This window comes from Grammomys surdaster, unplaced genomic scaffold, assembly GCF_004785775.1.
Source record: "Grammomys surdaster isolate TR1022 unplaced genomic scaffold, NIH_TR_1.0 148, whole genome shotgun sequence".
NCBI lineage: Eukaryota > Metazoa > Chordata > Mammalia > Rodentia > Muridae > Grammomys > Grammomys surdaster.
In genome coordinates this window covers 1,848,526-1,872,907 of record NW_021604606.1, presented here as the reverse complement: position 1 = coordinate 1,872,907, position 24,382 = coordinate 1,848,526, and the positions used below count along the sequence as shown (strand labels likewise).

At 35.7% G+C, this 24,382-nt stretch overlaps 1 protein-coding gene across 2 annotated transcripts in view; it reads right to left on the bottom strand.

The window, feature by feature from the left end:
• Positions 1 to 24,382, bottom strand: part of Tab3 (TGF-beta activated kinase 1 (MAP3K7) binding protein 3) — a 59,379-nt gene that overhangs the window by 24,401 nt on the left and 10,596 nt on the right. The window contains exons 2-3 of one of the 2 annotated variants that reach the window (XM_028765052.1): positions 16,015 to 16,118; positions 1,474 to 1,668 (exon numbers count right to left, since the gene is read on the bottom strand). In XM_028765052.1, coding sequence (XP_028620885.1) covers positions 1,474 to 1,575 — 102 coding nt within the window. In that variant the 5' untranslated portion in view covers positions 1,576 to 1,668; positions 16,015 to 16,118. The remainder of the gene's footprint in view (positions 1 to 1,473; positions 1,669 to 16,014; positions 16,119 to 24,382) is intronic. The other variant, XM_028765053.1, reaches the window with a different exon arrangement.

The window sequence follows — 24,382 nt, the reverse complement described above, 5'->3', positions numbered from 1 at the left end:
GGAGGGGAGGGGAGGAGAGGAGAGGAAAGGAAAGAAAAAGGTAAACGATTTAGGCCAGTGTTCACAGGGCTGAATTTTACATTTTATTCCTTTAGTTAAGTGGCCATGATAGTACAAATAATGAAAGGCCAAATTAAGTTACAACCATGTTGGAGCTAGAGGGAGTCCTAAGATAGGTAAAGAAAGTCCATTCTAGAAAATTGTTCCCACTGGAAGCTTCAACTTTAGCTTGGTTTTACTGTACTGGGAAATGGCTTTTTCTCAACCACAAACACAAATGGACCGAAAGAGCTGAGATTACCAGTGGGCACATGTTAGCAACCACATACAGCACAATAACCTTGGGCCGAAAGGCCTACATTTAGTAAAGAATTTGTAAACAACAGAAATCCCTGGGTTGTCTGGTCTCTATCTGTAATTAACCTTCCCTGTACATAGACTTCTGCTGCATCCTCAGCTTCTCATACTACAGTAGGGAGTATGAACATGAATACAGACTATGTATCATGCACTGCTCTCCATGTCACCCAAATAGGGATGTAGCACAATCTAAATTACTGAAAAATCATGAAGGATGATACCAAGATAACTGATAGAAGAGTAATGTTCTTTTATCTGTTGTCTCCTGAGTAAAAATACAGTCTATAACTAAGAAAAGATTTCAGTGTTGAGAACAAGACAAAGGGAATGTTTCTGAACAAAAGAAAGTCGTCTCACATTTATACCTAGTAAGTACTTATGTACTAAAAAATTGAAGAGAGGGAGTAAGGAGTTTTTCTACAGAAGTTAAGTTTGGGATTTAAAACATATCTCTGGGGACTAGGCGTATAGTTCTGAAATAGAGAGCTTCCTCAGAACACATACAACCTAGAGCTTGATATCTAGGAGCAAATCAAAGAAAACTTGAACTCTAAGGATTCAAGAATTAATGGCAACTTGTTTAAAAATTATTTATTCATTGGGAGAGGAGAGTATGCATTTGGAGGTAAGAGGAATTTGTAGGGATAGGGTTTTTTTATCATGTGGTTTTCAGGGATCAAACTCATAACATCAGGCTTGGCAGCAAGCAAATTTACCCACTATTTCTTCTTGCTGGGGAATTATTTATTTATTTATTTATTTATTTATTTATTTATTTATTGCTACATGTGCTTATCCTTCCCAACTTCCGAGGATTTTAAGTAGGTGAGAGTATACATTTTGTGGAATATTTAGCAATTCATAAAGACATTTTCCACTGTCAAAACTGTAAAAATGCTACTGTTATACAGTGGGTAGGCTCAGGGAAGATGAATAAAGAACTTATCACTCAGAGTTATCTGCCCCACAATATCAACAACATTAAGTCTGAGAATTCCTATAAAACATGCACTACCACATGTAGTACTCTAAAAAGTACTCTAACTCATGCCAACTCTAACAAGGAAAACTGTAACATTCTTGTTATATTATCATCACTTGCAGGAAACGTACCTGTAACATGCACTGAGATACCACCCCCTCTGGAATTTCAGGAAAACGTTGCCGAAGATCATGGAGAACCTGAATATCAAGCTGTGGACTGTTTTGCGCCATGCCAGAGTCAATGTTGGTCAAATATCTCTTAGGAAACGGGTATTAACAGGCCTTCCAAAAGTAATAATCTTCCAAAAATTCTGTCATTTTCTTCTAAAATAAATAAAAGTTTGGTTAAGTGTAATTCTATATTTTATTTCACTCAGACACCATCAAGTATTAAAATCAAGAAAATGAAAATAATTATACCTGGGCCCAATGTTAGAAAACAGACATTTAATTTATTTCTTTTGATGTAAAATAGCCAAAGAAATTAGTGTTTAAAAAATAACAACACATCATCCCACCACTTCTCTGCCCAGCTTCACCAGACCTGCTGATCTCGAAGAATGCAGGTTAGATTCCATCCACATCCATCCTCCCTGCCTATTGAGCCCTCTGGGGCACCCAGATGCCCTGAGCAGCCTGTAAGCCCCACTGAACCCCTATTCTCTTGCCATGTCCTCAGGCCACCATCATCAGAACTGCTGATCAGGATACCAGGCCCCCTCCCAATAGTACTACAACAGGAATATCCAGGGACCAAAGCCATCCAGATGGCTAAAGGCCCTACAATTAACAAAAGGCAATATGAGACCTTCAGAGCACAGCAAGCCCTGGATATTTTAACATAACCAAAGCACGAGAAAATGACTTTAAATCCAATCTTATAAAGATAGAGGCCTTTATAGAGGAAATGAATAAATCCCTTTAAGAAATACAGGAAAATACAATCAAACAGGTAGAAAGTCTCTAAAGAGGAAACAAATAAACCGATCAAAATGATACAGAAAAATATAATTAAACAGGTGAAGGAAATAAAACTGTTCAAGACTTGAAAATGGAAATAGAACCAATAAAGAAAACACAAACTGAGGGAATCCTGGAGATGGAAAACCTAGGGAAGAGAACAGGAACAACAGATGCAAGCATCACCAACAGAATACAAGAGATAGAAGTGAGAATCCCAGGTGTAGAAGATACGATTAAAGAAATTGACACATCAGTCAAAGAAAACGTTAAATCTAAAAATTTCCTGACACAAAACATCCAGGAAATGATATTATGAAAAGACCTAACGTAAGAATAACAGAAAAGGTGAAGAGTTCCAGCTCCAAGGCCCAGAAAATATTCTCAACAAAATCATAGAAGAAAACTTTCCCAACCTAAAGAAAGAGATGCCTATAAACATATAAGAAGCTTATAGAACACCAATTAGATTGAACCAGAAAAAGAAAGTCCTCTCATCACATAATAATCAAAACACAAAATCTATAGAACTAATAAAGAATATTAAAGACCATAAGGGAAAGAGGGCAGGTAACATACAATGGCATACCTAATCAGAATTACACCTGACTTCTCAGCAGAGAATCTAAAATCTAGAAGGGCCTAGACAGATCCTTGCAATCTCTAGATACCCACACATGCCAACCTAGACTACTATACCCAGCAAAACTCTCAATCACCATAGATGGAGAAAATTAGGTATTTCAAGACAAATTCAAAGTTAAACAATATCTATCCTCAAATCCAGCCCAACAGAAAGTACTAGAAGGAAAACTCCAACCTAAGGAAGATAACTACATTCAAGAAAACACAGGAAATAAGTAAATGCATACCAGCGAAAATAAGGAAGCAGGTACACATATCACCACCACTACCACCACCACCACCACCACTACCACCACCATAAAAATAGCAGGAAGTAACGATCATTGGTCATTAATATCTCTCAATATCAATGGACTCAATTCCCCAATAAAAAGATACAGGCTCACAGACTGAATAAGTAAACAGGACTCATCATTCCACTACATACAAGAAACACACATAAGCAAGAAAGATAGGCACTACCTCAGAGTAAAGGGCTGGAAAAAAAGTATTCCAAACAAATGGACCCAAGAAGCAAGCTGCAGTAGTCATTTTAATATGTGAGAAAATAGACTTTCAATCAGCATTAATCAAAAAGAAAAAGGGAAAGACACTTCATACTCATCAAAGGAAAAAAAAATCTATCAATGCCCCAAACACACACACATACACAAACCCCACATTTATAAAGAAAATAAAACATTGTTAAAGCTTAAAGCACACATCAAATCCCACATATTAATACTGGGTGACTTCAATATCCCACTCTCACCAACTGGCAGGTCATCCAGACAAAAAATGGATGGAGAAATAATAAAATTAAGAGATATTATGAATTGATGGACCTAACAGACATCTACAGAATATTTCCACCAAAACACAAAAGAATAAACCTTTCTCTCAGCACCTCATGGAGCCTTCTCCAAAACTGACCATATATTCTGTCACAAAGCAAGCTTCAACAAATAAAAGAAAATTGAAGTAACACCTTGGCCTTATATCTTATTAGATGACCACAGATTAAAACCAGGCTTCAACAGAACAGAAACCCCAGAAAGCCTACACACTCAGGGAAATTGAACAATTCTCTACTCAGGGAACAATTCTCTTCTTAATGGAAGAAAGAAAGAAATTAAAGTTTCTAGAATTCAATGAAAATGAAGGGATAGCATACCCAAAATTATGGGACACAATGAAAGCAGTACTAAGAGGAAGGGTCAAAGCCCTAAATGCCTCATAAAGAAATTAGAAAGTTCTCATACCAGCAATATAAAAGCATACCTGAATGCTTTGGAAAAAAAAAAAGAAGAAGCAAGGAAACCAAAGAGGAGTAAAAGGCTATATTATCAAATTCAGGCCTGAAAACAATCAATTAGAAACAAAGAAAACAAGAAAGAATTAACAAAACCAATTGCTGGTTCTTTGAGAAAATGAGTATGATAGACAAACCCTTAGCCAAACTAACCTAAAGACATAGAGACCATATCCAAATAAACAGGATCAGAAATAAAAACTGGGACATAACAATAGACACTGAGGAAATTCAAAGAATCATTGGGTCTTACTCCAAAAGCCTGTACTCCACAAAACTGAAAAATCATAATGAAATAGATGATTTTCTAGACACTTACCAAAGTTAAGTCAAGATCAAGTAAACTATTTAAATAGCTCTATAACCACTTAAGGAAATAGAAACAGATATTAAAAGTCTCCCAACCAAAAAAAGCCTGGGGCCAGATGGTTTCAGTGAAGAATTATACCAGAACTTCAAAGAAGAGCTAATTCCAATACTCCTCGAACTATTCCACAAAATACAAACAGAAGGAACACTGCCAAACTCATTCTATGAAGCCACAGTCACCCTGGTACCTAAATCACACAGACCCAACAAAGAAAGAATTTCAGAGCAAGTTCTCTTATAAACATTAATGCAAAAATACTCAATAAAATACTCGCAAACTGAATCTAAGAACACATCAAAAACATCCTCCATGATCAAGTAGGCTTCATCCTAGGGATGCAGGGATGTTTCAATCTATCAATGCAATACACAATATAAATAAACTGAAAGAAAAAAAACCCATAGGATCATCTCAGATTCTGAAAAAGCCTTTGACAAAATCTAACAACCATTCATGTGAAAAGTCTTTAGAGAGATCAGGGATACAAGGCACATTCCTAAACATAGTAAAAGCGATACTCACCAAGCCAATAGCCAACATCAAATTAAATTGAGAAGCTTGAAGCAATCCCACTAAAATCAGGGACAAGACAAGGCTGCCCACTCTCTCCCTATCTATTCAATATAGTATATGGGAAGTTCTAACTAGACTAATAAGGCAACTAAAGAAGATCATGGGGATACAAATTGGAAAGGACAAAGTCAAAGTATTGCTATTTGTGGATGATTTGATAGTACGGATAAACAACCCCAAAAATTCTACCATAGAGCTCCTATTGCTGATAAATACCTTCAGCAAAGTAGCTGAACATAAAATTATCAGCCTTCCTTGATATAAATGATAAACGGGTTGAGAAAGAAATTATGGAAACAACACCCTTCCCAATAGCCACGAATGACTTGGTATTACTCTAACCAAACAAGTGAAAGACCTATGACCATAACTTAAAGCTGCTGAAGAAAGAAATTGAGGAAGATATCAGAAGATGGAAAGATCCCCCTTGTTCATGGATTGGCAGGATTAACATAGTGAAAATGGCCATACTACCAAAAGCAATCTACAGATTCAATATAATTCCAATCAAAATTCCAACACATTTTTTATAGACCTTGACAAAGCAATTCTCAACTTCATATGGAAAAACAAAAACCCAGGATAGCTGAAACAATCTTTGGGAGGAATCACCATCCCTGACCTCAAGCTATACTACAGAGCAATAGTAATAAAATCTGCATGGTACTGGTACAGAAACAGAAGGGGGAATCAATGTAATTTGATCAAAGACCCTGACATAAACCCACATACCTATGAACACTTGATTTTTGACAAAGGCAAAACCATACAATGTAAAAAAGAAAGCATCTTCAAATGGTACTAGTCTGACTGGGTATCTCTGCACAAAGATGAATGCAAATAGATCCATAGCTATCACCTTGCACAAAACTCAAGTCCAAGTGGACCTCAATATAAAACCTGATACACTAAATCTAACAGAAAGTGGAGAATAGCCTTGAACTCTTGAGTATAGGAGACAAACTACTGAACAGAACACCAATGGCTAGGCAAAGGACACTGTCATTAGGACAAAATAGCTTCAATATCACTTAGAAAGGGGAATAAGATACTTATAGGAGGCAGCTGGAGGGAGAGAATTGGATAAGCACCAATCCCTGACACTATTATCAATACTCTGCTATGCTTGAAGACAGGAGTCTAGCATGGCTGTCCTCTGAGAGGCTCCACCCAGCAGCTCACTCACAGCCAAACAGTGGATGGAGCTTGACAGGACTCTTATGGAAGAGTTAAGGGATAGACTGAGGGCCCCGAAGGGGAAAGGATCTCCCTAGTATAACTAAGAAGGTCAACTAACCTGGACCCTTGGGGCTCTCTGAGACTGAACCACCAACCAAAGAGCATACACAGGCTGGACCTAGGCCTCCCTGCATGTATATAGCAGATGTGCAGCTTGGTCTTCATGTGGGTCCTGAACAACTAGAATGGAAAGGTATCTCAAAAGCTGTTGCCTGCCTGTGGAATCCATTCCCCTAACTCTGGCTGTCTTGTTTGGCCTCAGATGGAGAAGAACTACCTAGACTTGCAGAAACTTGATGTACCAGAGTAGGGGGATACCCAGGTGGTGGGGCTCCATTCTCTCAGATTAGAAGGGAGAGATGGGAGAAGGGACACAAATGAATTGTGAGCCTATAGAAATGAAGTACCTGGAATTAACACAAATGACAAAAAGTTAAATATACATACATAATATACTCACAGTAGAATTCAAATGATAAACATGCAGGCTAATGTTAGAGCTGGGAGAACTTGCATCCATTATGGTATTGATTCATGTATCATTAATGAATGCTAAACTCAGAGAAAATTTGGGAGAAAAGTGTATGTGTATACACATACATACACACACACACACACACACATATATGTGCTTATTAGTTAAGTTTATTGGTGGAAAAGGGGAACATTTCACACCAATAACTCTACTGTGGCTGCATGAAAAATCTTAGGTTTAGAAATTGTACCGTAAACTTCTTGGCAGCAAAGAACATGCAACCTACTTTCAAATAGAAAATATATATATATATATACATACATATATATACTATGTGTTGTGCATGTGTGAATATACTGAAACTTTTTTAGCACCAACAAAACAATCAATTTCAGGCATTAAAACTTCTCAAGTTTCAGATTTTCCAACTGAGATTATTCAAGCAAAACATAAATTCTGTGCAAACAGTACAAAAATGAAGAAAAATTAGAATTCAGAAAAATTTCTGGTCCCAAGCAGACTCAACCTGAAAACTTTTCAGAGTATACTACTGACTAGGTATAAAGCCTAGTAGAGACTAGCTGTTTAGTAAATTTTAAGTGAAATTAAGAGGAATGGAACAAATTAGTAAGAATGATTTTAATCAAATTTGTCCGTATTTACAGAAATAGGAACAACTTTCTTACCATTGAGGGACTGCCATATAGAAAACGATTCATGACTATCTAACTGAAATTTTAATGAAGAACTTCTGAAGCATCCAAAGGCTTAAGATTTCATAGTAGCTCAAAAAGACCACTTTTTAATAATTTCCTGACCCTACTTAGAAGTTCTTACAATGTAAAGCCAACATAGTTGTCTTATTACAAGAAATAAGAAAAGGCAAGAATTGGCTTCAAGTGCCATAGCACAGGCTCCATCCATGTTCAGGGTTCAGAGTGCTCTGTCAGCACAAACTTTCCATTCAATTTATCACTATTATTATCTCTCATTTACTAAACAACTATGCCCTCAAGGGTAACTATAATTAGCTCTACTTCACAAATAACAAAATGAATTCAGAGAATACACTTAGGGTAAAATCCTAACTCAAATCTAAAACCTGCATTCTCAAATCTAAAGTCTGGTTTTACACACTGTTCCTGGTAGGTATTTTTAACAATTCCAGTGTATATACTCAGAGATGACTTTCTGTCTCTCAATGGCTAGGGAAAAAATGAGAGTGAAATTCTTATTGGTTTGTCATCCAAACAGGGAGTTCTGGGTATATGGGAGGTGGAAGGCTGGAAGCAAGGAAAGAATTCTTGTACAAGCAAACTAACTAGCTGATTTTACAGGTTATATATATATATATATATATATATATATATATATATATATATATATATATGAAGTGCAAAGCTAGAGAAGATACCTTTTGTACTGGGATTCTTCATGTATTCTTTATTTTTGTTTTTATTTTTTCAGTGCTTATATTTTATTCACTATTCTATTGAAAAGAGATTATTTTCATACACTCTATTCTGATCAAAGTGTCCCTCCCCCCAATTCCTTCCCCCGCCCCCATTATCCACCAAAATATACAACATGCAGAGTTTCAAGCTAGTGGCATCCACATCACTGAGAGATGAAGTGGACACAGTCTCCCCCCATCCTTACTTGGAAGCTATATTTAATTGACAACCACTCACAAAAGAAAAGTAAGTTTTCTCCAGCAGAGTCTCACCAATTATATTTTATTCACTATTCTACTGAAAAGAGATTATTTTCATACACTCTATTCTGATCAAAGTTTCCCTCCCCGCAATTCCTTCCCCCGCCCCCACTATCCACCAAAATATACAACATCTTATTATTCTCATTCGAAACCAATAGGTAACTGGAAAAAAAAAACAAGCAAGAAAAAAAGAGCCAAAGAAAAAGGAGAAGAAACATATAGAGATGTACACACAGTTACACATATAGCAATCCCATAAGAACACAAAATCAGAAACCACAATATATAAGCAAGAGACCTGTAAGGTTAACGAAAATATTCCCAGACAAAGCATTATCAGAAAAAAATGTGCTCTGTAGACCAGGCTGGCCTTTAACTCAACCACTCCAGCTAGTCTAGCTATCTAGCTTGCCTCAGAAATCCTGTCTCTGTCTCCTCAGTGCTGGGATCACAAGCAGCTTTTATGTTGGTTCTAGAAATCCAAACATCAGTCATCACACTTGAGGCAAGTGCTTCATCCACTGAGCCATTTCTCCAGTCCTCTTTATTTTAAAGACAGGGTTTCACATTTTAGCCTAAACTAGCCTATGACTAACAGTGGTCTCTCTGTCTAAACATCCCAAGTGCTAGGATTATTTATATATGTTACATATGACTGGGACTCCTAATTTTTGATGGCAAGATTAGAAGGACAGAAATTATGCTTAGCATTATAGAGAGGTTCTTTGGTTGCAGAGCCATCTCCCTATATCAGGAGTACTGGCCTAGTCCCACAATCTACAGTGGGTTCTGTTACTGAAAAAGATGTTGCCAGAATTTCTCCCCAAAGAATTCCTACCCTTCAACAAGAGGAAGCTCCCCCATAGCTCTGCTGAACCACAATTCCACATAGTCTAAAAAAATGACATTGATACCTAAGTGTTTGGTTTCTCCAGGCTTTTCTAAGCTCAGAAAAGATACAGGATTATACTATTATTGCTCAGTGTTCTACCTCTGCCAGACCTCAGTTCACTTCCTAAAATAATTATACCAGAGGTTGCAAACGAATTGTCTGGGGGGCAAATCCAGCTTATAGCTGTCCTAGGTTTGGTCTAGACAATGTTTTTTAAAGGTAAATTACATTTTAAAATAGGATAACTCACACAAAAAGGTCAGTCAACATTCAGCTTTTCAAAGTCAGACTATCTGGCAACTATAGGAAATAACTGTCTGAAGCCACTTATTTAGAAAGAGCAAATCCACTCCAACTCTACTCACTAGAAGCCACAAATAAGAGTTCTGTCTTTGGTTCATCTATTTGCATACCTTCTGGAGTTGTGGTACCTGAAATGTGTTATAAAGACAGAATCAGTTTAGCATGTCTAATGGTATATTATAATCTGATTCATTATATCAAGACTGTCTCAGGATAGAGGAGCTGTTCAGCACAGTGGCCTGTCCCATCAACAAATCTCAGTAGCAGTAAAAGACCACTAGAGAATACCCTGCCTGACAATATTGACTGGTGAAGCAAGCATTTCCTAGGTTTGAAGGAAAATATGCTTTGTTGTGAGAGGATCTTTAAGGTCTTTTGAAAATGAACAAATCACACATTTTTCTCTCTTCCTTTTTCTGTGAGGCATGTTTTTATGTGACCCAGTAACTCAGTCTAGTCTTGAATTTACTCTGCTGTTGTGGTAAGCCCAGAACTAATGCTCCAGCCTCCACCTCCCAAGTCCTGGTATCAAGAGTGTGCTATTGTACCCAGCTAAGAGTCACTCATTTTCCTGACAATTTAGGCCAAGTAATAACTACTAAACAAAACTCAAGTATATATACTAGCATACTGACTTTGAACTTTCATTCACTCTCATGCTGCTCTGGAGATTTAATTTAAACAGTAGTTATTAAATTTTATCTATATACCAAGCACCGTATTAAGTCCTTTACTTCATTTAAGTCCCTCCCATGAGGGAAAAATTGAGGCACAGAGGCAAATACATAGTTAACAAGTCACAGAGGATGTAAGTAGAAGTCTATGCTCTTAGCCAGTGGTTTCCTGTCCTGCTATCTGGTAAGATACTTATGATGCCTTAACTCTTAAAGAAAAATTTAAAATAAATATTTCTTTTAAACAGAAGTACTTGTACTAGACTGAACTTTTCATATTAAATGGAAACAGGAAGTGTCCACTACTGAAGGAATTAAAAAAGCAGATGTTTCAAAGACATATCTCCAATTTCAGGACTTTTTGCACACATATGTAAGAACAGATAGGAAAATGATCACCTGTTTCTTCTAAAAGGATCCTCTGATAATTTCCAAAATAAGTATCCTATACTATTTTCATTATAGTGAAAACTAATTTCAAATAGTCACAGATTTGTGGCACATAGCCCATATTTTATTATATTCTCAAAAGAAATGAAACTCAAATAGCATTTCCATTAAAATGATCAACAAAACATTTCAAGTTAAATATAGCCCTAGAAACAAATAAAAGCACATTCATGTTAAATCTAATTCTAAAACATTCCCAAGTGATAATGTGTTTGTTATATGTAACCTATATGCTGAAATATTGAAATATAAGCTTCTCTCTCTCTCTCCCTCTCTCCCCGTGTGTGTGTGTGTGTGTGTGTGTGTGTGTGTGTGTGTGTGTGTGTTAAAATATATCCACAAAATTCTAGCCAAGAGAATCTAGAACAGCGGTTCTCAACCAGAGGGTTGCTTACACTCCTTTGGGTGTCTAATGACCCTTTCAATAACAACATAACAACAGCAACATTACAGTTATGAAGCAGCAACAAAATAAATATATGGTTGGGTGTTCAATACAACCCAAGGAACTGTACTGAAGGGTCTCAGCATTAGGAAGGTTGAAAACCACTTATCTAGATGGAATGACCACATTTAGATACAAGCTAAGTTTCTAGTAGCTTTCTCTAACAGAAGGAATCACAACCCTAGAGAGGAATAGATGATTCTAGAATGAGGTCAGGGATTATACATGATGTGCTTGAAGCATCTTATAGTGCTGGAAAATAAAAAAGTACTCAAAAGAACAAACAAAAGTCCCATAATGATAGGGTCACATCAAAGTAACACAGGAGAAAACTGAACAAACTCCCAATGACCACAGCTAAAATAACCTGGACATCAAAATAAAGTAGAATTAGATTATTAGCCAGAGTATAAACTAAATAATCCCATACTGATAAAAGAAAATGTTAAAATAAGTGGGAGGGGGGAGATGCATCTCCCATGCATAAGAATAAGAATTCTAAATGGTTTATGCAGATCGTTTTCTTTCGAAGTAGATGTAACATAACTTCCTTCTCCTTACGTGTAATGTATACACTACTTTCTCTCCAAAGAGCAAAAATACAGAACAAATGAAGACAAAAGGTTGGCCTTATAGCAGAGAAACATGACAAATACTTTCTCAGCCAGGTGAATCAAGGTCAATATGAGCAGTGAAAAACCATACTGATAGCACACACTCTGGATATGATTTGAAAAGAACATCAAATGGTACTTTATCTTTATAGCCTTCTTCTAAAAAAAAAAAATCATAACCCCAGTCTTGCCATGAGCAAAACATCTGAGGAATACTCTACAAAGTATCTGATAAGCATGCTCCCCTCAAAACTGTCATGGTCTCAAAGAGAAAAAGGAGAGTCTGAAAAAGTGTGACAGCTGAAAGAAACCCAAGGAAATATAACAACCAAAAGTTATACATTTCCCTGTATGGAAGCTTAAAACACAAAGAAAAAAGCCATACCTGGTTAAAAACCAAGGAAAAGTGAATAAAGTGAAAACTACAGATATTAATGATAATGGCTCATTAATTATAACAAAGACACCATGCTAATAATATATGCTATTAATAATAGCAGAAACTCAATACAAGGTATATGGAAACTCTGTGTTATATTCTCAATTCCTCTGTGAAATACATTTGTTCTTAAAAACTAAAGTCTATTTAAAACTGGAGAAAAAATATATCTCAATATGGTTTATGAGTCCTGGAACAGGAGTTTTTTTATTCACATCTCCAGCTCTGAAATGACCTTCTTTTCAGTTGTCTTCGAATCTGAGAAAATGTAAAGATACCCTTTTGCTAGTAGTTTCTCAACTGAAAATGTAAGGCATCTAAGACATGGTATTAGACTAGGGCATGTGGCTCTTTGCCAAGCATCATCACAAGCTGACTCATCTTTTTAGATATTTTTTTTCTAAAGTAATTAAATTCTACATTGTTCCACAGAAGAAGCTACAGTTTAAAAAGACAAAGGTATAATCTACTGCTTATTTTGAGGCTTTGTGGCACCTGGTTGTAACTTACAATCCTAAGCTCTCATTCTATTTAGTCAAGAAAGGATTAAACCTGGACCTATGATATACAAATAGTTTTTAATTGCATAAGTAAATTATTTAATTTGAAAATGCTATTGCATGTGTCTGTTCTACAAAGAAGGATTTATATTGAGAATAGTAACCTTATTCACTTCTTTTGATAGTGAACACTTTCTGTAATTTAGAAAGTATCTGCATCCTCAGTAAACCTAGTAATCCAAGGTTAATATCATCATGTTAGAGTAAATATCAGGTTCTATCACAGTTATCATACACACGAGTTTCTAATTAATCTCCTGAGAATACTTTATTTCATAAATATAGAACTAAAATATCATATCCCATTTATATTTCCAGAACTTTAATATATAATTTTAAAACTTCTCACTTTATCTTGAATAAAAATGATCTTTAAGTATGAGGTACAAGTATTCATCATCCAACTTACTGCTATTTCTGCCATGTGCAATAACCTCTGATATAACAAAAAATCCAGACCACATCATGCTACTCTACAAGGAACTTCAATAAATACAGTTTTTCCCCTTTTAAATGCCTATAAAAATCACAAAGTGTTTGATACCACTTTCAGAACTTCACATAATATATCTGTTAAGTTTTTATTCTCTCCTAAGTTTTATTAATATAATTCTTGAATACAATAAAGACAAGCTCTTTTGGGTACAATAATTTATACATACTTAGTAGAATTTATAAACACTTAGTAGAAATGTCAAAATATAGGAATTCAAAGTAGTTGGAAATTTAATATGCTCTGGTTAAGGTATCCTAATGTCTTTGTTGGCTCAATTTCTAAATCATATTATTTCAAAAGAATTATAAGACAACCTATTAGTGACATACATTAGAGGCAGATAATCTCCATATTTATTACTTGTGCTTTTCAAATCCTAGGGGTCATGACCGATTTCTATATTAGACAAATATACTAGGCAATGGCTGTTCTTTAAGATAAAACAAAGACAACTGAAACATAATGAAGTTCAAACCATACAGATAAATACTAAGTGAAAAACTGGTTTCTTGTGTGTGTGTGTGTCTGTGTGTGTGTGTGTGTATTAAATATAATTAAATGTGTTTCTTATTGTTGGAAGATTTGATAACTGGCCTAGAGTGTGGTAAATATTCTAGGTTACTTAAATAAAATATTTACTGCTATCCCTGTTTGCTGTTTTTTTTAATAACTAGAAGCTTTCTACTTGATTAAAAAAACCTCTTTGGACCAGTGAGATTGGCTCAGTAATCAAAAGTGCTTGGCATCAAGCCTGACAACCTGTGTTCAATCCCTAGGACCCAGAACAGACTTCTGGAAACTCTACTCTCACCTTCCACATGCATGCTTTGGCACACATGCACACATATACACACAATAAAAGTGTGATAAAAGGTCTACATGAAAACTGAAACAGCTTATGCTATTAATTTCTGTGACTTTCAAATATAGCCCACAAGTGTTCCTATCTAGCTATTTCACATATACATAAAGAGGTTCCTATCTTATAATATATCTACAAATTTTTTAAATGAGCTATTCTTAATACAGAAATTCAAGTTCTCTGGGAATCTTCTACAAAAACAGTATTTAAAACCATTTATTTAACAGTTTCTAATCTAATATTCCCAAATAGTTGTTCATTCAAGAAAAACTGAAATGAAAAATATAGAAATCCCAAATCCTCAGATTAAGAAAAACACACTGGAGGAAATAGACAGAGAAAACTTTGCAAAGGAAAGGAGAGCTGCAGAAAGCTTCATGGAAGAAATGGCATTGAAGCTGCACCTACAAAGAGTAGGTCTTGCTCTCATTTAAATAAAAACAACATAATCATAAAGCTGGAAGGCTCTAATACATCATCTACACCAGTTGTTCTGCCCTGCACAAGACATTTGGAAGGCTAGTAGTGAGATGGCTCAGTATTTAAAAGCTCCTGTTACACAAGTCTGGTACCCACAGGAGAGAACTGATTCCTGAAACTTGTTTTCTGGCCTCTTTATGTGCTCCATGGCATGCAGACATTTGTATGTGCACACGTGTATATAAAATACTTTTATTATAGAGACATTTGATGTCTAGAGCTACCTTTAGTTGTCATAATGAGGAGTATGCTAGAATCTGTCAGGCAGAGGCCAGGAGTGCTCCTGAACATCCCACAGTATACAGGACAACCCGTGAGGACAAGGGATCATCTACCTCTATATCATAATACAGAAGATGAGAAAGAATCCCTGAGCTCAACCCCAATCCAAACTCTTGGTTTACTAAAAATAACTGAATGGAAAAAAGGGAAAAGGTAATTTTGTATTAAATAAGCTTTAGTGTTTAATTCACAAGAGATACATACACACACAAGGAAATACATTTAAAAGAGCAGGAAAATTCTCAAAGGTAAAAAGATAAGATAATCAAAGCTGATAGCATTATATAATCAATTGATTCAGATCTACCAGATTCAAAGCCAGAATTATGGCTACAATACAACTAAAAATTGATACCTTTATTTGTTAAAGATATTGGCATTACTGTTTGTTCAATTTTGTTATAGAACAAGAATGTGAGAATTTAGAAGATATGTATGTATATATGTATGTATGTACGTATGTATACAGTTAATGCTTGGGGTAGGTTTTCAATATTCTAATAGCTTCAACCAATAGAGATCTGAGCCATGGGCCAGATTAGTATCTAACACTAAATGAATTATCCAAAGAACTTATAATTTCTACTACTAAACAGGCAGTAACAGCTGCTTAGGGTATAAGGCCCAAATTTAAATAAAGGAAATCACATAGGCATCTTTTTCTTTTGTTATCCTTGCTCTGCACGTTACTTGGTTTGGTTTAGTTTTGATATATTTCATCTTGTGCATTCAAAGGATACCAACTGAGTATCTCAAGTATCTGGAACTATATAGGCACACATCACCTAGCTTAGCCTTTAAATGCATAATGGGAGAGGATTACTTATGGGGATCAATATAAATATGAAATATGTTAAGAACAAATAAAGATCCACTTTCAACAAAGTTATACAAATGTCTTACCTTCAATTTCTCAATTGGGAAAACTTCATCTAAGACACCTTGTAAGGTTAGACACACTATAAATTCAGGGTGAATAACTTGAAGAAAATGTTGGCACCACTGTCCTATAAATGGAAGAATGACCGAAGAGGTAAGATTAAAAACATTGAAAGGCTTAAAAGGGAACATGAATAAATGATAACTGTGCACAATGAAATGAAAGGTCATGAAAATGTAAATGGTCATTTGACTACATGAAATTTCATTGAATTAAGTTTACATTTAATCAACACTGAAGAAAAAAAAAAGTTCCCTTGGCTTCCTGAGATAGGTTGCTCCCAACAGCCACCTCTAGGGCCTAAGGAACAGGTCTAAATTGCAAAGGCACAATGCTGTGCTGAGAATTTGGCTTCAGAGAAATCTAGCAAGAAGAATAAACCATCAGGGGGTCCCTGCAGCTTCCCAAGATAAAGTAGTCATTAAAATTTAATGCATTTGATTACAAAACAGTGCTGGGGATCTTTTAAGGCCTTGGGTCTTTAAAATTTAAATGACTCCATAGTGAGCCTGATTTAGACTCCAGTAAATTACAGGACTTTGTGCATTCCCACAGCTCAAGTGAGCATCATACCTTAACTACAAGGCAGCAGCATGAAATAGGTACATGGTCTGGTCTTTTCTTTCTGGATTTGTTTTAATGCCATTCAATCTCAATAGAATAGGATAACTTACCCAGAACTAGGAGACTAGATACTTCTGCGTAACCTACAAAATCACTAATCTACCATTCTGAGAATGACTTTTAACTTCTTTCAGAAGGAAGAAAATTACTTTATCATGAACTTTAGTGAAACAATACAAAGCATTAAAGATGAAAGCAGATCCCCAAACTAGGATGGATGTGTGTGTGTGTGTGTGTGTGTGTGTGTGTATGTGTATGTGTGTGTGTGTGTGTGTGTGTTTTAACAATACACAACTGACAAAAGATTTTGGGTTAAGCAACTAGCACCTGAGAAGCAGAATAAGGATTTCCCACAGAGAAAAAAAAAGCTAATAATTACAGAAGTGAACAAATTATATATTATGTGCTCTCAGGTACGATGCTACATGAAATGACAGCAAGTGCTCTTGCCACACCTCCAAAAACAGAAGCTGAACCTAATTAAAGCAGATAGATAATTTCCAGACCATTTGAAATACAAAGGATAAAAGAACAAACTAGCCTTTCACCAGAAAGGGGAAAGAGAGCTGATAGAGATCACAAGAAAACTCCAAAGCGGCTTAATTGGGAAAACTTTCATATGGACTAAGTGTTGCCTTTGCTGCTAGGGTATTATTAGGTGTGTTGTATGATAATGTCATTGCAGTTACATAAAAAATGTGTTATGAGGCACATTCACTTTGGAGTGCAATTACATTTTGTTTATGCTTTCAGTGATTGAAAAAAAAAGAAAGCGCAATGGGGGAAAAACAAATACAGCAATATGTTGTCAGCTACAGCAATTAGAAGTGTGCTGAACTTTTTATTTGTGTATGTTCATAAAGTTATATGAAATCAACTACGAATCATTATATTCAAGAAAAAAGTAACACATTTCAAGTAATATCTGAAAGATAATGATTTTAACTGAGTGTGATAGTCCACACTTACAATTCAAGTACTTGGGAGGTTAAGGAAAGGATAAAGTCACATTCAAGATCAGCCTGGAAAGACCTTGACTAAATCAACAAAGAAAAGAAAAACGTAGGAGGAAAAAAAATTATTTTAATTATCTCATTCAGAATATAAAAAAAACAGCTAGATGCAGAAAAAAACAAGCTAGTACCTTTATATATTTATTAGAAATGCAATGAGTCATTCGTCTCTAAGGAGTTATCAACAACTGTCTAATTGTAACTCAAACCAATTCAAAGAAACTCAAGTATGTTAACCTAGCCCAACCTCTGATTGGAGAGTTCACGAGCCAGAAGCTACTACTACTTAGGTAATCTAGTTTTCAACTGCCCTCTAAATACTTATCCTTACCCCTAGATAAGAACAACTCTCATTGGTGCTGCAACCAAGCTTTTTTTTTTTTTTAAATTCAGTTGGCAGAGGCTATGTTAGCTGTTCAAATCCTGGCAAAAAATGAAGAGAATAAGTGACCATGGGGTACTCAGCCCCAAATGAGATATCTTTAGCACATCTACACCTACAGCTCAGGAAATACTGAAGAATAGAGAGACAGAGAGAAACTCTAAGAGCCTGAGGACCCAGGATAATCTGCTACAAAGTAAATGTCTTTTGGACAGGATAGGGATGTGGTGGTACCGATAAACTCCCAGCAATATAATTGCCTGTATAAAATCTGCAGACCCATCCCAAGATAAACTGCTACAGGCAGTCAATGGCTGCTGAGGAAGCAAAATGAGATTTCTACAGAATGAGCCCCCAATACTAAGTGGTCAGCCCCAAACCACAACACTAATTATAAAAGTGGTCAAGAATTTGATGAAGGAGTTGAAACGGCAGAGGGAGGGGTGGGAATGATGAAAGTAAGTGTATTTATGGATTGAATTCTCAAATAAACTTATAGTAAGTGATGAAGCACACAAGCATAAACTCCATACCCTTATTCTCTCGAGCTGGTGAAATGTGCACACTTTGTATGCTGAGAATAAAGCTTATAAAGGGGAGAAATGGATTCAGAAAAGTAAGTTTGCTGAAGGAAAATAACCCCAAAGTATACCACAAAAAGCATAGATAATTAAAAGAAAAAAAACAGGAACAAACCAGTATATTCAAAGGGTACAAGTCAAGAGTTCCTTCAAGAGTTTTAAAACTGTAAGTGATTTGTGAGTGGAACATGGGAGAACACTACTTAATGTGCATTCTCCCAAAAAGAAGCCTTAAACAGGGATAATGAAAATATTTCACAAAAGAACATCAATACAAAATTAGAAAAGACAGCATACTCATGTGTTAGAAGTGCAGGAATTGAATGTCATACAAACCTAAGACTCCCAGAGCTTCCTTCTGTGTTTTGTTTTGACCAGCAGATGTCTATTATTCCCACATATAGGTACACTAACAAGTCATGGTCAACGGGAAACTGGATACTACTCTTTCCCATAAAAGTAATAAAAATTTGTTCCTATTAGGCACTCCAATTTCAATAGCAATCCAGTAGAATTTCACATTCCAAAGATAATCATTCCAGACACTGCATTTAGTTACCACATTAATATAATAAACTTATTTATTGCTAAGGACTAAAAATTGCTAGTATTAAAAGGACTCAAAATTCTTGCTGAATAGTCAGGAAATAATTTACTTATATATACACAGAATATGGTAACCTTTGAGTAAAAGTTACATAATTATACACACACACACACACACACACACACACACACACACACAACAAAGCTTATATACAACTCTAAAAATAGCCTGACGTGTCGAAGAAAACAAAGTCACTGACATTTATAAGTAAATTCTGTCAATGAAGACTTATACCAAAAGCCTTTTTACGTATATCACACTGGGTTATTTAAATCAACCCTCCCACCACAGACAATTAATACAGACAACACATTTTAAAAATCCTTTTTCTTAAAGGGTCAAAGATCTATCAGGGAAGTCCTTTGAGATCTAGAAAAGTAGACATCCATTTGGGTGGTGGGTACTCTTTTCCCACCTTCAGCATGGAACCAGCATTTTAGAAATAAATATAAATCAGTAATCAATCACTGAATATATCGTGGTCTTGAGTCATCTGACTCAGCATTAGAATGCTTACCTAGCATGTAGAGGCCTTAAGTTCAATCCCTAATACCACCACTACTACCAAAAGAAACAACAAAAACCCCACCTGAAATTTTATTAAGCAATACCTGGACTGGCAAAAACAAATACTCCCCAACAACCCCCACCCCCATGCACATGCAAATGTTTCTGAAATGTATCACCTTTGGTTTCAAATGATTTCTAAAATTACTTTTTAAATACAATTTCCAGAATAAAATTAAAGAAAACTAAGACAAGATGACCAAACCATAAGAACCACAACCACCGTCATCACTATCGCCACTGCAACAGCAAAACAATCTAGAACAGATTCACAGAAGCTATGGTAAATAGAGCTTTATCAGGGTACAAGTTTTAAACTATGTTTGCTATATTCACTACCCCCTCCCCAAATCTCAGCACCAAACCTGAAAACCACAAAAAGTAGCTAAGCATAGCCAATATGCTACACCTAACAAGGAGAGCTTTTAAGAAATAAATCACTGTGCAGACATCATAATGTGGAAGGTAACAAGTCTATGGCATTATTATGGAATATAATCTTGAGAATATTGACTGAACACGTGGATGGAGCTTGATTGGCACAAATAATGACATGCTCCAAATGACTATAGATTTTTAAAGGAAAAGTAACTGTTACTAAAACTGCAAAAATTTAAATTAATTAATGAAAGACCATTTAATGAGTGATGGATATTATCACTTACAAGTATGAACTCAAAGACTGCTGGAAAGGGAAGGGGTGGGTAACATAAATAGCATATAGTTTGATGGTCTAATATTCCACAGGTCACTGAAATCCCAGGAAAACATAAAGTGTATGACTGAAAAGATTCCAAAAACGACGAAAGATGTCAAACCTCATACTTAAAACTTTCAATAAATTACTGGTTGAAAAATCCACAGAAAAAAGAAAATTGTAAAGCACCCTTCTGGGGAAGTAGCTGCTTTTAAAGAAACAAATGGTAGGCTGAAGGCTTTATTCTTGAAAAAAAAAAAAAAAGATGGGGGGAGGGAGACTGGGTATCTCCAAAAAAAAACAGAGAATAATTGGCAGCTTACAATTCCACTCTGGGGAAAATATCTATCAAGAATGAAATCTTAGGAGCTGTACACACAGTACCCATGTATCAAATTAAAAATAAAAATAATGAATTTCAGTGGTTGTATATACTGTACCCATGTATAACATTTTTAAAAAGATTAATTTCAGGGCCCAAGTGAAATGGCTCAATTGGGTAAAAGTGTTTGCAGCACAAGACTGACAACCTGAGTTTGGCTTGACTCCTGAAGTCCACAGTAAAAGGACAGAACTAAAAGTTGTCAACATCACATGCATGCCCATGCACATGTGCACACTCATGCACACATCTATACTCCATACATTAATATATTTTTAAAAAATAAAAATGAAAAACATTCATAAATAAAAACAAAATACAGCCAGCCAATCCTAACTAAGAAGTCATAAGGCTAAACAAAACTGACCCAAGAAGGAGCTACAAAGTGTAAGCAAGTATGTGAAAAAGATTTAAAGAACACTGATGTCACAAAACAATTAGTACCCACAGAGTTACAAATGTATAAAGGATTATAAATCAACTGCATAAATGCCAGGAGATGGATAATAAACAGAACTAAAGTGTAAAATGTACTTGTTCTAACCAAACAGTAGTGAGGTAAAAGGATCATTAGACATATATTGGAAATTCTATAGTAATTTCATGAGGAATAGAAATGAGTATGTGATATTAGAATGAAAAGAAGCAAAGGAGGAGAACAAATACAGCTACAAGAAAAATTACCAAGGATGTTCTTAATCCCTTACCTACCAGCAATTATATTAAATTTCAATGGATGGAATGTTTCAAACACAGATGGTGTTTATTAGGCTACATTAACAAAAAGGCCACACATATGGTTTTGTCAAGAGACCTAACTAAAACCCAGTATGACAACGGACACTGAGGAAATTCAATGAATCATTAGGTCTTACTTCAAAAGCCTGTACTCCACTAAACTGAAAAATCTAAAATGAAATGAATGATTTTCTAGACAGATATCGATTACCAAAGCTATATCAAGATCAGTTAAACTATCTGAATAGTCAGTCCTATAACCACTAAGGAAATTCATGAAGTCATTAAAAATCCCACCACCACCAAAAAAGCCCTGAGCCAGAAAGGTTGTAAGGGGAAAATGTTATATACACAGGCAAAAATGAAAATTTCAGTCAAATGGATAGAACTAGAAAAAAAAAATCCTAAGTGAGATAACCCAGACTCAGAAAGATAAACATGGTATGTACTCTCTTATAAGTGGATATTAGCTGTAAAGTACAGTATAATCATACTAAAAACCACAGACTCAAAGAAGTGCAGTACCAAGAAAGGCTCAAGGGTGGACACAGGTATCTCCCTGGGAAGGGGGAACAGAACAGATTTTGTGGGTGGGTGGGTGGGGATAGAAACAGGAGGGATCAGGTTGTAGGGGGTGGATGGGGAAGAGCACTGGGAGAGACAACTGGAACTGAAGCACATTTCTGGAAGGAGATAGACACCTAGGGCAATGGACACTCCCTAGAATCTTCGAGGGTGATCCTAGGACCCTATGGAAGACTCCTAGCAATGGGGGATATGGAGCCTGAATGGCCATCTTCTATACCAGGCAAAGTTTCCAGTGGAGGGATTCCGACACCGACCCAGACATAAAACCTTTGACCTACAAATTGTCCTGCCTGCCAGATGTGCTGAGGTAAAAAGTAGCACAGAACTTGTAGCACAGAACAATGACTAGTCCAACTTGAGATCCAAGCCACTAGAGGGAGCCCACCCCTGACACTGTCTGGAGGGCGAGGACCCAGACACCTAGGATAGAACCAAACACACTCAGAAAAAAAAAGTCAGTGAAATAATGCCTAATGATATTCTGCTATGCTGGTAAACAGGAGCATAACTATCACCAGAAAGGCTTCATCCAGCAACTGATGGGAACATCAGGCAGAACTTGGGGAAACCTATAGCAGAGGAGGAGGAAGGATTGTAGGAGTTTCCCTACAGAGGAGGATGAAGGATTGTAGGAGGTTCTAAATATAATGAAAGGGGCTGGAGAGATGGCTCAGTGTTTAAGCGCACTTGTTCTTGAAGGGGTCACTGATTTCAATGTCCAACATCCACTTGGCATATCTGTAACTCCAGTTCCAGGGAACTAAACATCCTCTTCTGGCCTGCATGGGTACTAGGCATGCACACGGTATATAATACAGATTGGCATTATATTTAATTTGTAAAAATGTTTTCTTTCTAAAAGATGTGTTTATCTCATATAATAATATTTTAAATGAAATTGAAAAGCTTATCAAAGTGATCTGCCAAAACAGTGGTATGAAATGGGCCTGAAGAATACATACTAAAACAACTTTTGAAATTTTTCATTCGTTCACTCTCTTTTGTTTCAACTAGGATTATGATATGTAGGCCTCACTCACTTGGCACTCATTATGTAGCCAGAAAGACCTTGAACTCTAGACAGTCCTCCTGCCTCCACTTCTTAAGTGAGGGATTCCAGGTATGAAGTACCATTCACATTTATATACTGCCAGTGACTGAATAGACGGCTTAATGGTTATTACTCACTCTACCAAGTCAGGTTCCCAGTTTCTACCAGTAGTTTTTAAATACTGAACCTACGACTGAAGTTTCCCATAAAGAAAACCCTATATTTAAATAGCTTCACTACTGAATGCTAGCATGCAAAAAAAAAACTATTATAAAAATTTGACAATAATACAAGAAAAATGTGTAATTCAAAGCAATCTTACTCATGAACAAAAGTCTGAAATTCCCAAGTAATGTAAAAGAAATCTGTTTTGTTGATCTGGCTGGGTTATAAACCTGATTTACTGACTAGTAATCAATAAATTTGATATGAAGAACATAATGATATTTTGCCAGAAAGAACACACCTGATGAAATCTCATCATTCGTAATATAAATATTTACTAATCTAAAAACAAACCAAAGCTTCCTTATTCTTAAAAAAGCTAGGAAAAAATTAAACAGAAGTATCTTAATTAGTGCAGAAATAGTAAATGTTTTTCTTTGAGAAATGGAACAAAATCAGTTCCCACTAATACTATTTCTAGTCTGCATAAGAGAATGTCAGTTAGTAACACAAAAAACATATAACACATTTTGAAAAGATGAAATAAAGTTCTTTATTGGCAGATAAGATGACTAACTACCTAGTAAATGATTCCAAAGATAAGTACTAAGGGTAATGAAAGTTTAACTCAAGGATTATCTATAAGGTCAGCATAAAAATGTAAACAAAATAAAGTCTACAACCACTTAAATACAGTAACATGAAAATACCAAATATATAAGAATAAAAGTTTCTGGAGATTATAAATACCAGAGAGAAAAAAATAAATTGAGTAATAATGTTAGTGAAGTTGAAAACAAAGATGTCATTTCTCCACCAAATGTTCAGAATCCTCACAATCATAAAGTATTAACATGTCTGTCTATGTAACATGATACTAAAATTCATATAAATGTGTGAAGGGCTGAGAACAGCCAAGATGTCCTGAGGACAAGG